This window comes from Eurosta solidaginis, chromosome 5 (genome assembly GCF_040869045.1).
Source record: "Eurosta solidaginis isolate ZX-2024a chromosome 5, ASM4086904v1, whole genome shotgun sequence".
Classification (NCBI taxonomy): domain Eukaryota; kingdom Metazoa; phylum Arthropoda; class Insecta; order Diptera; family Tephritidae; genus Eurosta; species Eurosta solidaginis.
Window position 1 is genome coordinate 119,510,356 of NC_090323.1, and position 14,232 is coordinate 119,524,587.

The following is a 14,232-nucleotide window of genomic DNA, read 5'->3' on the forward strand; positions in this document are numbered from 1 at the left end:
CCCCTAGAACCTACTAAATGAATTTGCCTCACTGATTTCGCTTATTATTTCAGCCAATCCCAATAAAACTTTTAAAAATCGGCAGCTTTTTTGGGTATTTTGCTTTTTTTAACAACGTGAGGACAATTTGAAAATATTTTCGCCGTGGGTCATTTTATTTGAATTCATTGTTGGTCCACCAACTTTTAATAGCAACTGTTACACCAGAAATAAGACGCAAATTTGTGCTCACAGAAGCTTTAAAAAACTGTTTAATAAAGTAAAATAGTTACAATATTTCCATAGTATAATACAACGTTTTCTTACTTTAGTTTTCCCTTAAAATGAATAATATTAGAAAAAAGAGAAATATTTGTGTTATTCAGTCGTTCTGGCGTTGATATACGTCTTTATTACAAAATTGTTCTTCTCATTTTTGTTTTAAATGTAAGGTGGTGTTGCAACATTCATTATTCATTATTAATTTTTTGAAAAAATACTAAATATGCAAAGTCAGCATATAAATTATTCTATAAAATTTATTATAGTGTTTTTTTTTAATAACTTGGTAAATTGGGCGATGCAAAGTGCGTGTTAAGCTGATATCGAAAACACCTGTTTTTTGAAATAACTTTTGAACAGTTAGAAAGAGTTAAATTTCGCAATTAGTTTCTTATAACTGGTAGTGATGCGCATCCGTTGATACCACTTTCGTCCATATCCGACCAGTTTTCGACATGAACAATAAGTGGCCTAAACAGTCTTAAACGAGAAAATATAGTAACGCGCCGGACGCCGCCGCGCCGATATTTTGGACATTCGGCGGCGGCATGCGAAATACGACCAAAATCGGCGGCTCTACTCGGGGCAGCTTCCTTTCGACACCCGTATTTGGTAGCAGAGGAAGTGGGAGACCTCCACTGAGTTGGGAAAAAACTTGGTCTCCCTTGATGCTCCCAATTGACGTCAGTTATCGCGAAATATGGATGACTGTTGCGAAACGGCCAACTCCGCCTACGTGGCTAAACGCCAATGAATGATGACGAAGTAATCATTAAACTATTATGTCGATATCATTCCAACGGACCTGTCACACTACGCCAGGACTGATCACGAAAAAAATCTAAATATTTAGTACAACGAATTTCATAACACTCCGTAACATCTTTTATTTCTTTGAAATATTTATTAAAATATTTATGTTTATGGTTTCACACGTTGAAAAAATTGTTTTTAATTTCATTCCGCTTTAGCTGCCCCAACTGAGTTAGCAACTGATCTCTTCTGTCACTCCCGTTGTCGGAAGGGGCGATCTCAGGTTCTACAATATGGTCGATATCAATGTCACAACTATAATTTCTTGCTATGCAAATGTTGTGAAGTGTGCAGCAAGCTATAATGAACTTCACAATGGTTTCGACATTGTGAAAATCTAAGCGCATTAGCTGGCGAAACCGAGATTTTAGGACACCAAACGTGTTTTCAATTTTTACGTGCGTTTGCCAAAATTTTAGATTGTACTTCTTCTCTGTTTCGCTCATATTTCCATAATCTCGAAATGGTGTCAGTAAATATCCACGAAGAGGATAGGCAAAATCACCAAGAAAGTGGTATTTTGGTGCCCATGCATTTTGCAATTCACTTCCTATGAACGATAATTTTAAAACCCGTGAGTCATGAATTTTATTTGGAATACCTGTGTACACGTCCAAAAAATGTAGGTTTGCATCGCAAATTCCTTGTAGGGTTATCGAAACAGAGTCGTGCCTGTTTGTATAAGTGGAACGGATTTTACCCTTAGGCTTTCTGGCTTTCTGGCGGTAATGTACGTACCATCTGCCATCTATACAACCCAAAACGTTTGGAAACCCAACAATCTGTAAAACGTAAAATTTTAGATAATCACCCTTATCGCGAAGTTCACGCGGAAAAGTGTTCGCCTTCACTTCTTTTGTTCGGGTGAACTTTTTCCGCCTATCGGCAATTTCGGGCGAAACAGCTGGTGCTCTATTGCGAATTGGCAGTGAACAAATAATTTACTTACAATTGTGTAAATTTTGTAACCAAGCATATATTTCCTTAAAATACAACAAAAATAGAAATAAAAAATTTATAAAATAATGTTTAGTATTGCACTTAGGTTGGTATTGATTGAGCGTGAGGAGAATATACATACATAAATGTGAAAGCGGTTCGGAGGCAATTAAGGGAAAGTTCTAACCCTTTGGAGCTAAATGATTCACTGTAAGATAAAAATTACTATTTTCAGCACTTTTGAATAACAAGATAATTTTATTCAATTAGTTTTCGCCAATACTACAGGCTAAACAAGTCGGCATTCTAATATTTGCTAGTTATTCTTACCACTCCTTGCCACCATTGAAGCAAAAATTTAGAGTTCCACTAATTGTAAAATTGTGTACATGTCTTCGTTTTTTTCGCATAGGGAAAAGGCGTCGGAAAGGACCATGAAGTGGGTCAGCCAATCTTGTTTCAGTGATGTGCTCAACATTTTGGAACCGTTGCTTTGTCTTCAACTTGGCCAACTGATACGTTGTCATAAAAAATAGAATTTACAGCAATACAGGAATTTCACTTCTTCCACTCAGCTTCCGATTGTGCATTATTTATTGATTTATTTCTAATAATAAAATAACATATGAGCCGTTTATTTTGAAAGTGGCATACGTCATTTCCAACTCATGGTCTTAAATGCATTGTTATTTTTGAACGAATGCATATATAGATGGTTCTACAATTATAAAGTAATAATAAGAATTGCATCTTTTGGATATTGGACTCTAAAAAACTGGGGGCGAGGAGAGATACAAACAAATTACCACTGAACCTAAACGACATGAAATGACTTATGCCACTTTCAAAATAAACGGCTCATATAATAGAGTATCAAATTTCAAAACAAAAAATTACTTAAATTTTGTTTTCCTCTTGTTCGCCTGTAAAATATAAGTGAACAAATTTGGGTGTTCATTTCGCCCGAACAAAGAGCTGCCGATAAGGAGATATCTTTTTCGAACGCGAAAAATTTTTTCGCCACCCTCTGCGATAGGGTGAGCAAAAACTGTGAATATTTTCGGATGAAAATAAAACTCGCGATAAGGGTGATTGTATTGATTAGGTAAATTTTCTTCCATGTATATACATGATCACAGCATCAGCGCACTTTTCCGAATTTATGCGATTTTGGTTTGCAATTAAAAACTTCCTTTAAATAGATTTTGCTGAGTATTTTTCTTTACTGTGTGAAAGTGTGCTGAAGTCCGACTATAGACGAATGTACATACCTTTTCAAACTCTCTTGCTATCGCTTATTTTTCTTCTTCTTCCATAGGAAATTTTATTGTTTCCGGCGCCACGTCTTCCACAAGAAAACTCAACACTTTATTAAAAGTTGAGTGAAGATTTGACAACGATACATCAAAACGATTTGCCACTTCTCTAAAGGTTGTCTTATTAGCGCTGAAGCTAAAGGATACAGATTAATAAAATCCCTGTATTATAACATGTGTGGTAATACACTATGATCTGGGTTGATTGGTAATACTCGTCAACAAATATCCGGAGAGGTGTCAAAAGACGAGTTTTGAACTCAGTAATATTTACGAGCAAAACAATTGTGTTGGTGCGTGCACAACAAAATCATCAAAAACACGACAATCAAAATTATTTGCCGGTATTTTTGGACTTCTATTAATAGTCGAGTATTATAGTATCCTAGAGCATTACATTGTCATACCATAAAAAGGAAAGCATATGGGCTTCTGCTGTTGATTGCGGTCTGTCTCCCTGGTAGCTCCTGTCCGTATAAAATCTGCTGGAAGAATAGGTTTCCACCAGATATTCTGCACTTCCACGTGAAATGCGGAAGTAGTTTTTGAAGTACAAAAATATAATTAATGGATATGCTTTCTTGGCCAAATTGATACACTTACCTCCAAATCAGTGTAGAAATGCACAACTCTTTCTATGAAGCCTTTAACTTTTGGATGAGCGCATCTATCAACGAGTACGGCTTCCATTTCTTCATCAGATGATGAAGAAGAGTCCATAAATTCGTTTAAAAATTCATTAGCAATTATTCCTTCCATATTTAATTTGCCGCTTTTTAAAAAAATTATGAAAACAATTGTCACGATCAGCTGTTTTAGCAGAGTTGCACTGCCACACCGCCATTCTATGCAGGGTACAAGTGTAACTCTTTTGCATTGCGAGCAGGCAACAATTTTCACAAAAGAACGAAATACCCCGTAAAGGCGTTGTCTGCTTTTTAGAATAGAACAACAACCCTTGCGCGGCGTGCAAAAAGCGTAACACATTTGACAGAAAAGATAACGCTATAAGGTTGTAAGACCTACACATAGGCTTCGACCCTTTACAGCCACGCGCTTGAGCCCACGCCTTTCCTGCTTGGTCGATCATGTGCACCTCTCGCCTCAGCTTAATCTCGCCAGTCTAATTGGGCCGTCTACGTAGCAAGCTTCAAGGGATGCGCCCTTTTTAGCTAGTTCATCCGCTTTTTCATTCCCATCTATTCCCATATGCCCTGGGACCCAGACTATGTATTTATTTTGACAAGAAAACATAATTAAAAAATATTTTCTAAATTATAGTACATACATACCTTAACATAAATTGCAGACTGCGAATTAACTATACATTTTAATCTTTTCTTTATTTTGCTTTCCACATCTATTGTGCGTTCATAATCGAAATCAGCTGAGTGATCGAATTTGTTGATGTGCTGCGCCAAGGGTCATCTTTCTATTTTTTGCGTCTGCTTTATGTTCGCCTATTCTCACTCCCAAGGCTCGCTTCGTTGTTCCTATATATATTTCGTCGCAGGGTTCGCCTTCTTGGCCATTACATTTAATTTCATAAATAACGTTGTGTTATTGTTCCTTTTTTGTTCTGTTTTTAGTTTTTGTAAATATTGTTTTAAGTGTTTCATGTGGTCGATGAGCAAAAGCTATAGTGTTGTTGGGTATGTATGTGCCTAACGTTTTCATGTCTGTTAGTCCTGGTACATATGCTATGCCGTTAAATATTATCTTCTGGTTTTGTGTTTTGATTTGAATGTTTGCTATTGTTCATTTTTGTTGTGATCCATTTTTGTATTAGGGTGCTCCGAAAACCGTTTTTATATAAAATGTTCTTGATTTTAACATTGTTTTATTTTCTGAACTCCTGGTCGCGGATATTATAAAATTTGTCAATCACGTTCAACGCAGTGTTCAATTTTTGAGTCCAGGGATGATTCGAGTTGAAATAAATTATCCTGGACGAGGCTACAGACTTGGCTACCAGTTTGTTTTTGTGCCATTGTTGAATCTGTGGAGTTGCATATCCAAAAACGCCAACTTTGTATTTTCTTCTTCACAAGTAAATTTGATTTTTGTATGTTGGTATTGAGGGGTTTCAATATCATTTCTACGTCGATTTTCTCAATTAAAACAAATGTGTCGTCTACATATTTCTTTATGTATTTTATATAAATTCCTTTTGATCTTAATTCAGCGATACTATCATCTAGTATTTTGTCTAAGACAATGTCCGTTACAGTCGGGGATAGAGGATTCCCCATTGCCATTCCAAATATTTGTTGATATATTATTTCGTCGCTAACAAAGTAGTTGTCGTCTCTCAAACAAAATTCTAGGACCGATAAAAATTGCTTCCTAGTAAGAGTTGTTTGGTTCTCTAGAGTTGGCCACTTTTGCATAATTGTTCGGATTGCTAAGTGGTTTAGGATGTTCGTAAAAAGCGAAACGACGTCAAAGGATACCAGTATTTCGATTGTTTTCTATTTCTACAACTAATGTCAATTCGATTTGGGAGCAAAATGGCTGCAATTGTCAATGAATTAGTCAGCAGTGCAAACCTCTTGGTATTGAATTTTGCTTTAAACCAATCTCAAAAGCGTTTTGGAAAAATTCGAAAATTCGAGAAAATTTTACGAAAATTTCGAACTTTCATCTAGAGTTGTATGAGTATGTAGTTTTGTAGTAAAATCAGTTTCAGTCCAACAAAGTACAAGATAGGTTGAACTGGCCGGTTAATAAAAACCTCACATACACTGAATGTGTCCATAGTGTTCCCAGAATTTAGGAACCAGGGGGTCAATTCCCTAACTGTGAAAAACTGAAAAATGTACACTTATTGAAAACTCATTTCCCCACAAAATTTAACCTTTAAATTTTCATACAATTCTGTAAAGTATTGAGCACATTGTTTTGCTGAATGAGCGCTGAATGTAAAAGTCATATGTCAGTGAGAAAATGTTTATGAAACGCCATGAAAACAAAAAAGTTATTCTGCAACAGTGCGTATGAGTTTTGAATGTCACAATAGTGTACACCGACTGTCAAGAAGACTCAAGAAGTTTTTATCAGTGAGTTTTCTTGTTCCCAGAATCAAATCAAAATTTCAAGTTTACACAATTTCTTGTGTACACTTTAAAACTCACAGATAGTGAATTGACCCCCAGGACTTATATTATAGAATAACTCCGCCCTCGTCCTAACGGATTGGGTCGTCTACCGTTGTTCATTGAGTGCTGCATCTTCCGTTGGGAACTCATGGGTCTTTTCTTTCCCTTATATCACTATATGACCTGGAACCCAGTACAGATGTATCGTTCGGACTGAGAGAGACCTCTCCAATTCTTTGCATTCCACGAAACCTCTTGATAAAGTACTGTGTGCGATGATTGCCTTAATCGCCGCCTGACTATCAATATATATACTGAAACGACTGCAGTTAAAGCATACTTTCTGCAGAATTTCTTCTGCTTTATTCACGGCTACAATATCCGCCTGAAAGACACTGCAGTAATCTGGCAACCTATAGGGCCTTTTTACTTCTCGATAGATACATTCAACAGCAGACCCGACCCCTTCCGTTAATTTGGAACCATCCGTATACACGTGTATATTTTGTGCTGCCATTATGGCACCTTTGCGCCAACTCTCCGGCCCTATTGTGTCCCCAAGATTTCTCTCGAAGCTCAGGCACGGGATCATGTAGTCGGTTCGCACTATATTAGATAGTGCTATACTGCTATGGCTTTACGCATAGTCCCGCATCCATAGTCCCCCGAAACTTTGCACACAGAGTATATTAACTTTGGTAACATAACGGTTGAGGATAGGCAGAATCACCAAGCAAGTGGTATTTTGGTGCCCATGCATTTTGCAATTCACTTCCTATGAACGATAATTTTAAAACCCGTGAGTCATGAATTTTATTTGGAATACCTGTGTACACGTCAAAAAAATGTAGGTTTGCATCGCAAATTCCTTGTAGGGTTATCGAAACAGAGTCGTGCCTGTTTGTATAAGTGGAACGGATTTTACCCTTAGGCTTTCTGGCGGTAATGTACGTACCATCTATACAACCCAAAACGTTTGGAAACCCAACAATCTGTAAAACGTAAAATTTTAGATAATCACGCTTATCGCGAAGTTCACGCGGAAAAGTGTTCGCCTTCACTTCTTTTGTTCGGGTGAACTTTTTCGCCTATCGGCAATTTCGGGCGAACAAAAGTTCACTTCGAAACAGCTGATGCTCGATTGAGCGTGAGGAGAATATACATAAATGTGAAAACGGTTCGGAGGCAATTAAGGGAAAGTTCTAACCCTTTGGAGCTAAATGATTCACTGTAAGCTAAAAATTACTATTTTCAGCACTGTTGAAGAACAAGTTAATTTTATTCAATTAGTTTTCGCCAATATTACAGGCTAACCAAGTCGGCATTCTAATATTTGCTAGTTATTCTTACCACTCCTTGCCACCATTGAAGCAAAAATTTGGAGTTACACTAATTGTAAAATTGTGTACATGTCTTCGTTTTTTTGCATAGGGAAAAGGCGTCGGAAAGGACCATGAAGTGGGTCAGCCAATCTTGTTTCAGTGATGTGCTCAACATTTTTGAACCGTTGCTTTGTCTACAATGGATAACTTGGCCAACTGATACGTTGTCAAAGAAAATAGAATTTACAGCAATACAGGAATTTCAAAAATTACTTAAATTTTGTTTTCCTCTTGTTCGCCTGTAAAATATAAGTGAACAAATTTGGGTGTTCATTTCGCCCGAACAAAGAGCTGCCGATAAGGTGAAATATTTTTCGAACACGAAAAATTTTTTCGCCACCCTCTGCGATAGGGTGAACAAAAACTGTGAATATTTTCGGGTGAAAATAAAACTCGCGATAAGGGTGATTGTATTGATTAGGTAAATTTTCTTCCATGTATATACATGATCACAGCTTCAGCTCACTTTTCCGAATTTATGCGATTTTGGTTTGTAATTAAAAACTTCCTTTAAATATATTTTGCTGAATATTTTTCTTTACTGTGTGAAGGTGTGCTGAAGTCCGACTATAGACGAATGTACATACCTTTTCAAACTCTCTTGCTATCGCTTCTTTTTCTTCTTCTTCCATAGGAAATTTTATTGTTTCCGGCGCCACGTCTTCCACAAGAAAACTGAACACTTTATTAAAAGTTGAGTGAAGATTTGACAACGATACATCAAAACGATTTGCCACTTCTCTAAAGGTTGTCTTATTAGCGCTGAAGCTAAAGGATACAGATTCATTAAATCCCTGTATTATAACATGTGTGGTAATACACTATGATCCGGGTTGATTGGTAATACTCGTCAACAAATATCCGGAGAGGTGTCAAAAGACGAGTTTTAAACTCAGTAATATTTACGAGCAAAACACTTGTGTTGGTGCGTGCACAACAAAATCATCAAAAATACGACAATCAAAATTATTTGCAAGCGTTTTTTCTCATATCTTTTTACATCAATTGATACCGATGTCAAAACACATATTTTCACACCTCTACCGGTATTTTTTGGACTTCTATTAATAGTCGAGTATTACAGTATCCTAGAGCATTACATTGTCATACCATAAAAAGGAAAGCATATGGGCTTCTGCTGTTGATTGCGGTCTGCCTCCCTGGTAGCTCCTGTCCGTATAAAATCTGCTGGAAGAATAGGTTTCCACCAGATATTCTGCACTTCCACGTGAAATGCGGAAGTTGTTTTTGAAGTACAAAAATATAATTAATGGATATGCTTTCTTGGCCAAATTGATACACTTACCTCCAAATCAGTGTAGAAATGCACAACTCTTTCTATGAAGCCTTTAACTTTTGGATGAGCGCATCTATCAACGAGTACGGCTTCCATTTCTTCATAAGATGATGAAGAAGAGTCCATAAATTCGTTTAAAAATTCATTAGCAATTATTCCTTCCATATTTAATTTGCCGCTTTTTAAAAAAATTGTGAAAATAAATTGTCACGATCAGCTGTTTTAGCAGAGTTGCACTGCCACACCGCCATTTTATGCAGGGTAAAAGTGTAACTCTTTTGCGTTGCGAGCAGGCAACAATTTTCACAAAAGAACGAAATACCTCGTAAAGGCGTTGTCTGCTTTTTAGAATAGAACAACAACCCTTGCGCGGCGTGCAAAAAGCGTAACACATTTGACAGGAAAGAAAACGCTATAAGGTTGTAAGACCTACACATAGGCTTCGACCCTTTACAGCCACGCGCTTGAACCCATGCCTTTCCTGCTTGGTCGATCATTTGCACCTCTCGCCTCCGCTTAATCTCGCCAGTCTAATTGGGACGTCTACGTAGCAAGCTTCAACGGATGCGCCCTTTTTAGCTAGTTCATCCGCTTTTTCATTCCCATCTATTCCCATATGCCCTGGGACCCAGACTATGTATTTAATTTGACAGGAAAACATAATTAAAAAATTGTTTTTGTTTTTATCGGCCTATTGATAAATCATTCAAGGTTCGAATCGAGCTCAAGGCCAGAACAATAATTTTTTTCTAATGATAATTATTGTTATTTTTTAATTTTTATACATTTGAAAAATTGTATTTTGTTTTTGGAATAGTAAGTAGAAAATTTTTCAGACAACCTGCCATAGCTGCGCAGATAGATCCATTTCGAAGGGTGCTAAGCTTAGCATTAGAAAAAAATTATTGTTCTGACCTTGAGCTCGATTCGAACCTTGAATAATTAAAAAATATTTTCTAAATTATAGTACATACATACCTTAACATAAATTGCAGACTGCGAATTAACTACACATTTTTACACAAATATATACATTTAATATAAACTAAATTTTTACATTTAAAACACATCTACACTCTATCCCAGCTGTTCGTCAATTCTTCGTTATCACACATTTGTATGCACAGCTGATATTATCTACATCCTCTTTGTAGTTCATTGCATTTTTTATCTGCTGTTGAATTCGAAGCCCTTCCTACGTTAATCTTTTCTTTATTTTGCTTTCCACATCTATTGTGCGTTCATAATCGAAATCAGCTGAGTGATCGAATTTGTTGATGTGCTGCGCCAAGGGTAATCTTTCTATTTTTTGCGTCTGCTTTATGTTCGCATATTCTCACTCCCAAGGCTCGCTTCGTTGTTCCTATATATATTTCGTCGCAGGGTTCGCCTTCTTGGCCATTACATTTAATTTCATAAATAACGTTGTGTTATTGTTCCTTTTTTGTTCTGTTTTTAGTTTTTGTAAATATTGTTTTAAGTGTTTCATGTGGTCGATGAGCAAAAGCTATAGTGTTGTTGGGTATGTATGTGCCTAACGTTTTCATGTCTGTTAGTCCTGCATATGCTATGCCGGTAAATATTTTCTTCTGGTTTTGTGTTCTGATTTGAATGTTTGCTATTGTTCATTTTTGTTGTGATCCATTTTTGTATTAGGGTGCTCCGAAATCCGTTTTCTTGTTTTCTTTTCTGAACTCCTGGTCGCGGAGATTATAAATTTTGTCAATCAGGTTCAACGCAGTGTTAATTTTTTGAGTCCAGGGTGATTCGAGTTGAAATTAATCATCCTGGACGAGGCTACAGACTTGGATACCAGTTTGTTTTTATGCCATTGTTGAATCTGTGGAGATGCATATCCAAAAACGCCAACTTTGTATTTTCTTCTTCACAAGTAAATTTGATTTTTGTATGTTGGTATTGAGGGTTTTCAATATCATTTCTACGTTCATTTTCTCAATTAAAACAAATGTGTCGTCTACATATTTCTTTATGTATTTTATATAAATTCCTTTTGATCTTAATTCAGCGATACTATCATCTAGTATTTTGTCTAAGACAATGTCCGTTACAGTCGGGGATAGAGGATTCCCCATTGCCTTTCCAAATATTTGTTGATATATTATTTCGTCGCTAACAAAGTAGTTGTCGTCTCTCAAACAAAATTCTAGGACCGATAAAAATTGCTTCCTAGTAAGAGTTGTTTGGTTCTCTAGAGTTGGCCACTTTTGCATAATTGTTCGGATTGCTAAGAGGTTTAGGACGTTCGTAAAAAGCGAAACGACGTCAAAGGATACCAATATTTCGATTGTTTTCTATTTCTACAACTAATGTCAATTCGATTTGGGAGCAAAATGGCTGCAATTGTCAATGAATTAGTCAGCAGTGCAAACCTCTTGGTATTGAATCATGCTTTAAACCAATCTCAAAAGCGTTTTGGAAAAATTCGAAAATTCGAGAAAATTTTACGAAAATTTCGAACTTTCAACTAGAGTTTTATGAGTATGTAGTTTTGTAGTAAAATCAGTTTCACTCCAACAAAGTACAAGTTAGGTTGAACTGGCCGGTTAATAAAAACCTCACATACACTGAATGTGTCCATAGTGTTCCCAGAATTTAGGAACCAGGGGGTCAATTCCCTAACTGTGAAAAACTGAAAAATGTACACTTATTGAAAACTCATTTCCCCACAAAATTTAGCCTTTAAATTTTCATACAATTCTGTAAAGTATTGAGCACATTGTTTTGCTGAATGAGCGCTGCATTGAGTGCTGCATCTTCCGTTGGGAACTCATGGGTCTTTTCTTTCCCTTATATCGCTATATTACCTGGAACCCAGTACATATGTGTCGTTCAGACTGAGAGAGGCCTCTCCAATTCTTTGCATTCCAGGAAACTTCTTGATAAAGTACTGTGTGCGATGATTGCCTTAATCGCCGCCTGACTATCAATATATATACCGAAACGACTGCAGTTAAAGCATGCTTTCTGCTATATTCACGGCTACAATATCCGCCTGAAAGACACTGCAGTAATCTGGCAACCTATAGGGCCTTTTTACTTCTGGACCCGACCGCTTCCGTTAATTTGGAACCATCCGTATACACGTGTATATTTTGTGCTGCCATTATGGCACCTTTGCGCCAACTCTCCGGCCCTATTGTGTCCCCAAGATTTCTTTCGAAGCTCAGGCACGGGATCATGTGGTCGGTTCGCACTATATTAGATAGTGCTATACTGCTATGGCCTTACGCATAGACCCGCACCCATAGTCCTCCGAGGCTTTGCACACAGAGTATATTAACTTTGGTAACATAACGGTTGAGGATAGGCAGAATCACCAAGCAAGTGGTATTTTGGTGCCCATGCATTTTGCAATTCACTTCTGCAATTCACTATGATCTGGGTTGATTGGTAATACTCGTCAACAAATATCCAGAGAGGTGTCAAAAGACGAGTTTTGAACTCAGTAATATTTACGAGCAAAACACTTGTGTTGGTGCGTGCACAACAAAATCATCAAAAATACGACAATCAAAATTATTTGCAAGAGGTTTTTCTCATATCTTTTTACATCAATTGATACGGATGTCAAAACACATATTTTCACGCCTCTACCGGTATTTTTGGACTTCTATTAATAGTCGAGTATTACAGTATCCTAGAGAATTACATTGTCATACCATAAAAAGGAAAGCATATGGGCTTCTGCTGTTGATTGCGGTCTGTCTCCCTGGTAGCTCCTGTCCGTATAAAATCTGCTGGAAGAATAGGTTTCCACCAGATATTCTGCACTTCCACGTGAAATGCGGAAGTTGTTTTTGAAGTACAAAAATATAATTAATGGATATGCCTTCTTGGCCAAATTGATACACTTACCTCCAAATCAGTGTAGAAATGCACAACTCTTTCTATGAAGCCTTTAACTTTTGGATGAGCGCATCTATCAACGAGTACGGCTTCCATTTCTTCGTCAGATGATGAAGAAGAGTCCATAAATTCGTTTAAAAATTCATTAGCAATTATTCCTTCCATATTTAATTTGCCGCTTTTTAAAAAAATTATGAAAATAAATTGTCACGATCAGCTGTTTTAGCAGAGTTGCACTGCCACACCGCCATTTTATGCAGGGTAAAAGTGTAACTCTTTTGCGTTGCGAGCAGGCAACAATTTTCACAAAAGAACGAAATACCCCGTAAAGGCGTTGTCTGCTTTTTAGAATAGAACAACAACCCTTGCGCGGCGTGCAAAAACCGTAACACATTTGACAGAAAAGAAAACGCTATAAGGTTGTAAGAACTACGCATAGGCTTCGACCCTTTACAGCCACGCGCTTGAACCGACGCCTTTCCTGCTTGGTCGATGATGTGCACCTCTCGCCTACGCTTAATCTCGCCAGTCTAATTGGGACGTCTACGTAGCAAGCTTCAAGGGATGCGCCCGTTTTAGCTAGTTCATCCGCTTTTTCATTCCCATCTATTCCCATATGCCCTGGGACCCAGACTATGTATTTATTTTGACAAGAAAACATAATTAAAAAATTGTTTTTGTTTTTATCGGCCTATTGATAAATCATTCAAGGTTCGAATCGAGCTCAAGGCCAGAACAATAATTTTTTTCTAATGATAATTATTGTTATTTTTTAATTTTTCTACATTTGAAAAATTGTATTTTGTTTTTGGAATAGTAAGTAGAAAATTTTTCAGACAACCTGCCATAGCTGCGCAGATAGATCCATTTCGAAGGGTGCTAAGCTTAGCATTAGAAAAAAATTATTGTTCTGACCTTGAGCTCGATTCGAACCTTGAATAATTAAAAAATATTTTCTAAATTATAGTACATACATACCTTAACATAAATTGCAGACTGCGAATTAACTACACATTTTTACACAAATATATACATTTAATATAAACTAAATTTTTACATTTAAAACACATCTACACTCTATCCCAGCTGTTCGTCAATTCTTCGTTATCACACATTTGTATGCACAGCTGATATTATCTACATCCTCTTTGTAGTTCATTGCATTTTTTATCTGCTGTTGAATTCGAAGCCCTTCCTAAGTTAATCTTTTCTTTATTTTGCTTTCCACATCTATTGTGCGTTCATAATCGAAATCAGCT

The 14,232-nt window shown here is 36.8% G+C and overlaps 2 protein-coding genes across 4 annotated transcripts in view; one reads left to right on the forward strand and one right to left on the reverse strand.

Annotated features, from left to right (window-relative positions):
* Positions 1-14,232, forward strand: part of nxf2 (nuclear RNA export factor 2) — a 527,629-nt gene that overhangs the window by 314,826 nt on the left and 198,571 nt on the right. The window lies entirely within an intron of this gene.
* Positions 155-13,138, reverse strand: LOC137252846 (putative nuclease HARBI1). The gene is made up of 7 exons (XM_067788936.1): positions 12,983-13,138; positions 8,920-9,092; positions 8,397-8,577; positions 7,254-7,419; positions 1,328-1,675; positions 307-317; positions 155-247 (listed from the first exon to the last, which is right to left on the reverse strand). The coding sequence occupies exons 1-7, from the start codon at positions 13,136-13,138 to the stop codon at positions 155-157; spliced, it is 1,128 nt and encodes a 375-aa protein (XP_067645037.1).

What these genes read in the sequence shown, in the direction of transcription:
- LOC137252846 (XM_067788936.1), bottom strand. Translation starts at nt 13,138, where the DNA reads ATGGAAGGAATAATTGCTAATGAATTTTTAAACGAATTTATGGACTCT. An exon ending in ATTTCTACACTGATTTGGAG is followed by an intron (nt 9,093 to 12,982) that starts GTAAGTGTATCA and finishes AATTTGGCCAAG; the next exon opens with AAAGCATATCCATTAATTAT. An exon ending in CATATGCTTTCCTTTTTATG is followed by an intron (nt 8,578 to 8,919) that starts GTATGACAATGT and finishes TGTATCCTTTAG; the next exon opens with CTTCAGCGCTAATAAGACAA.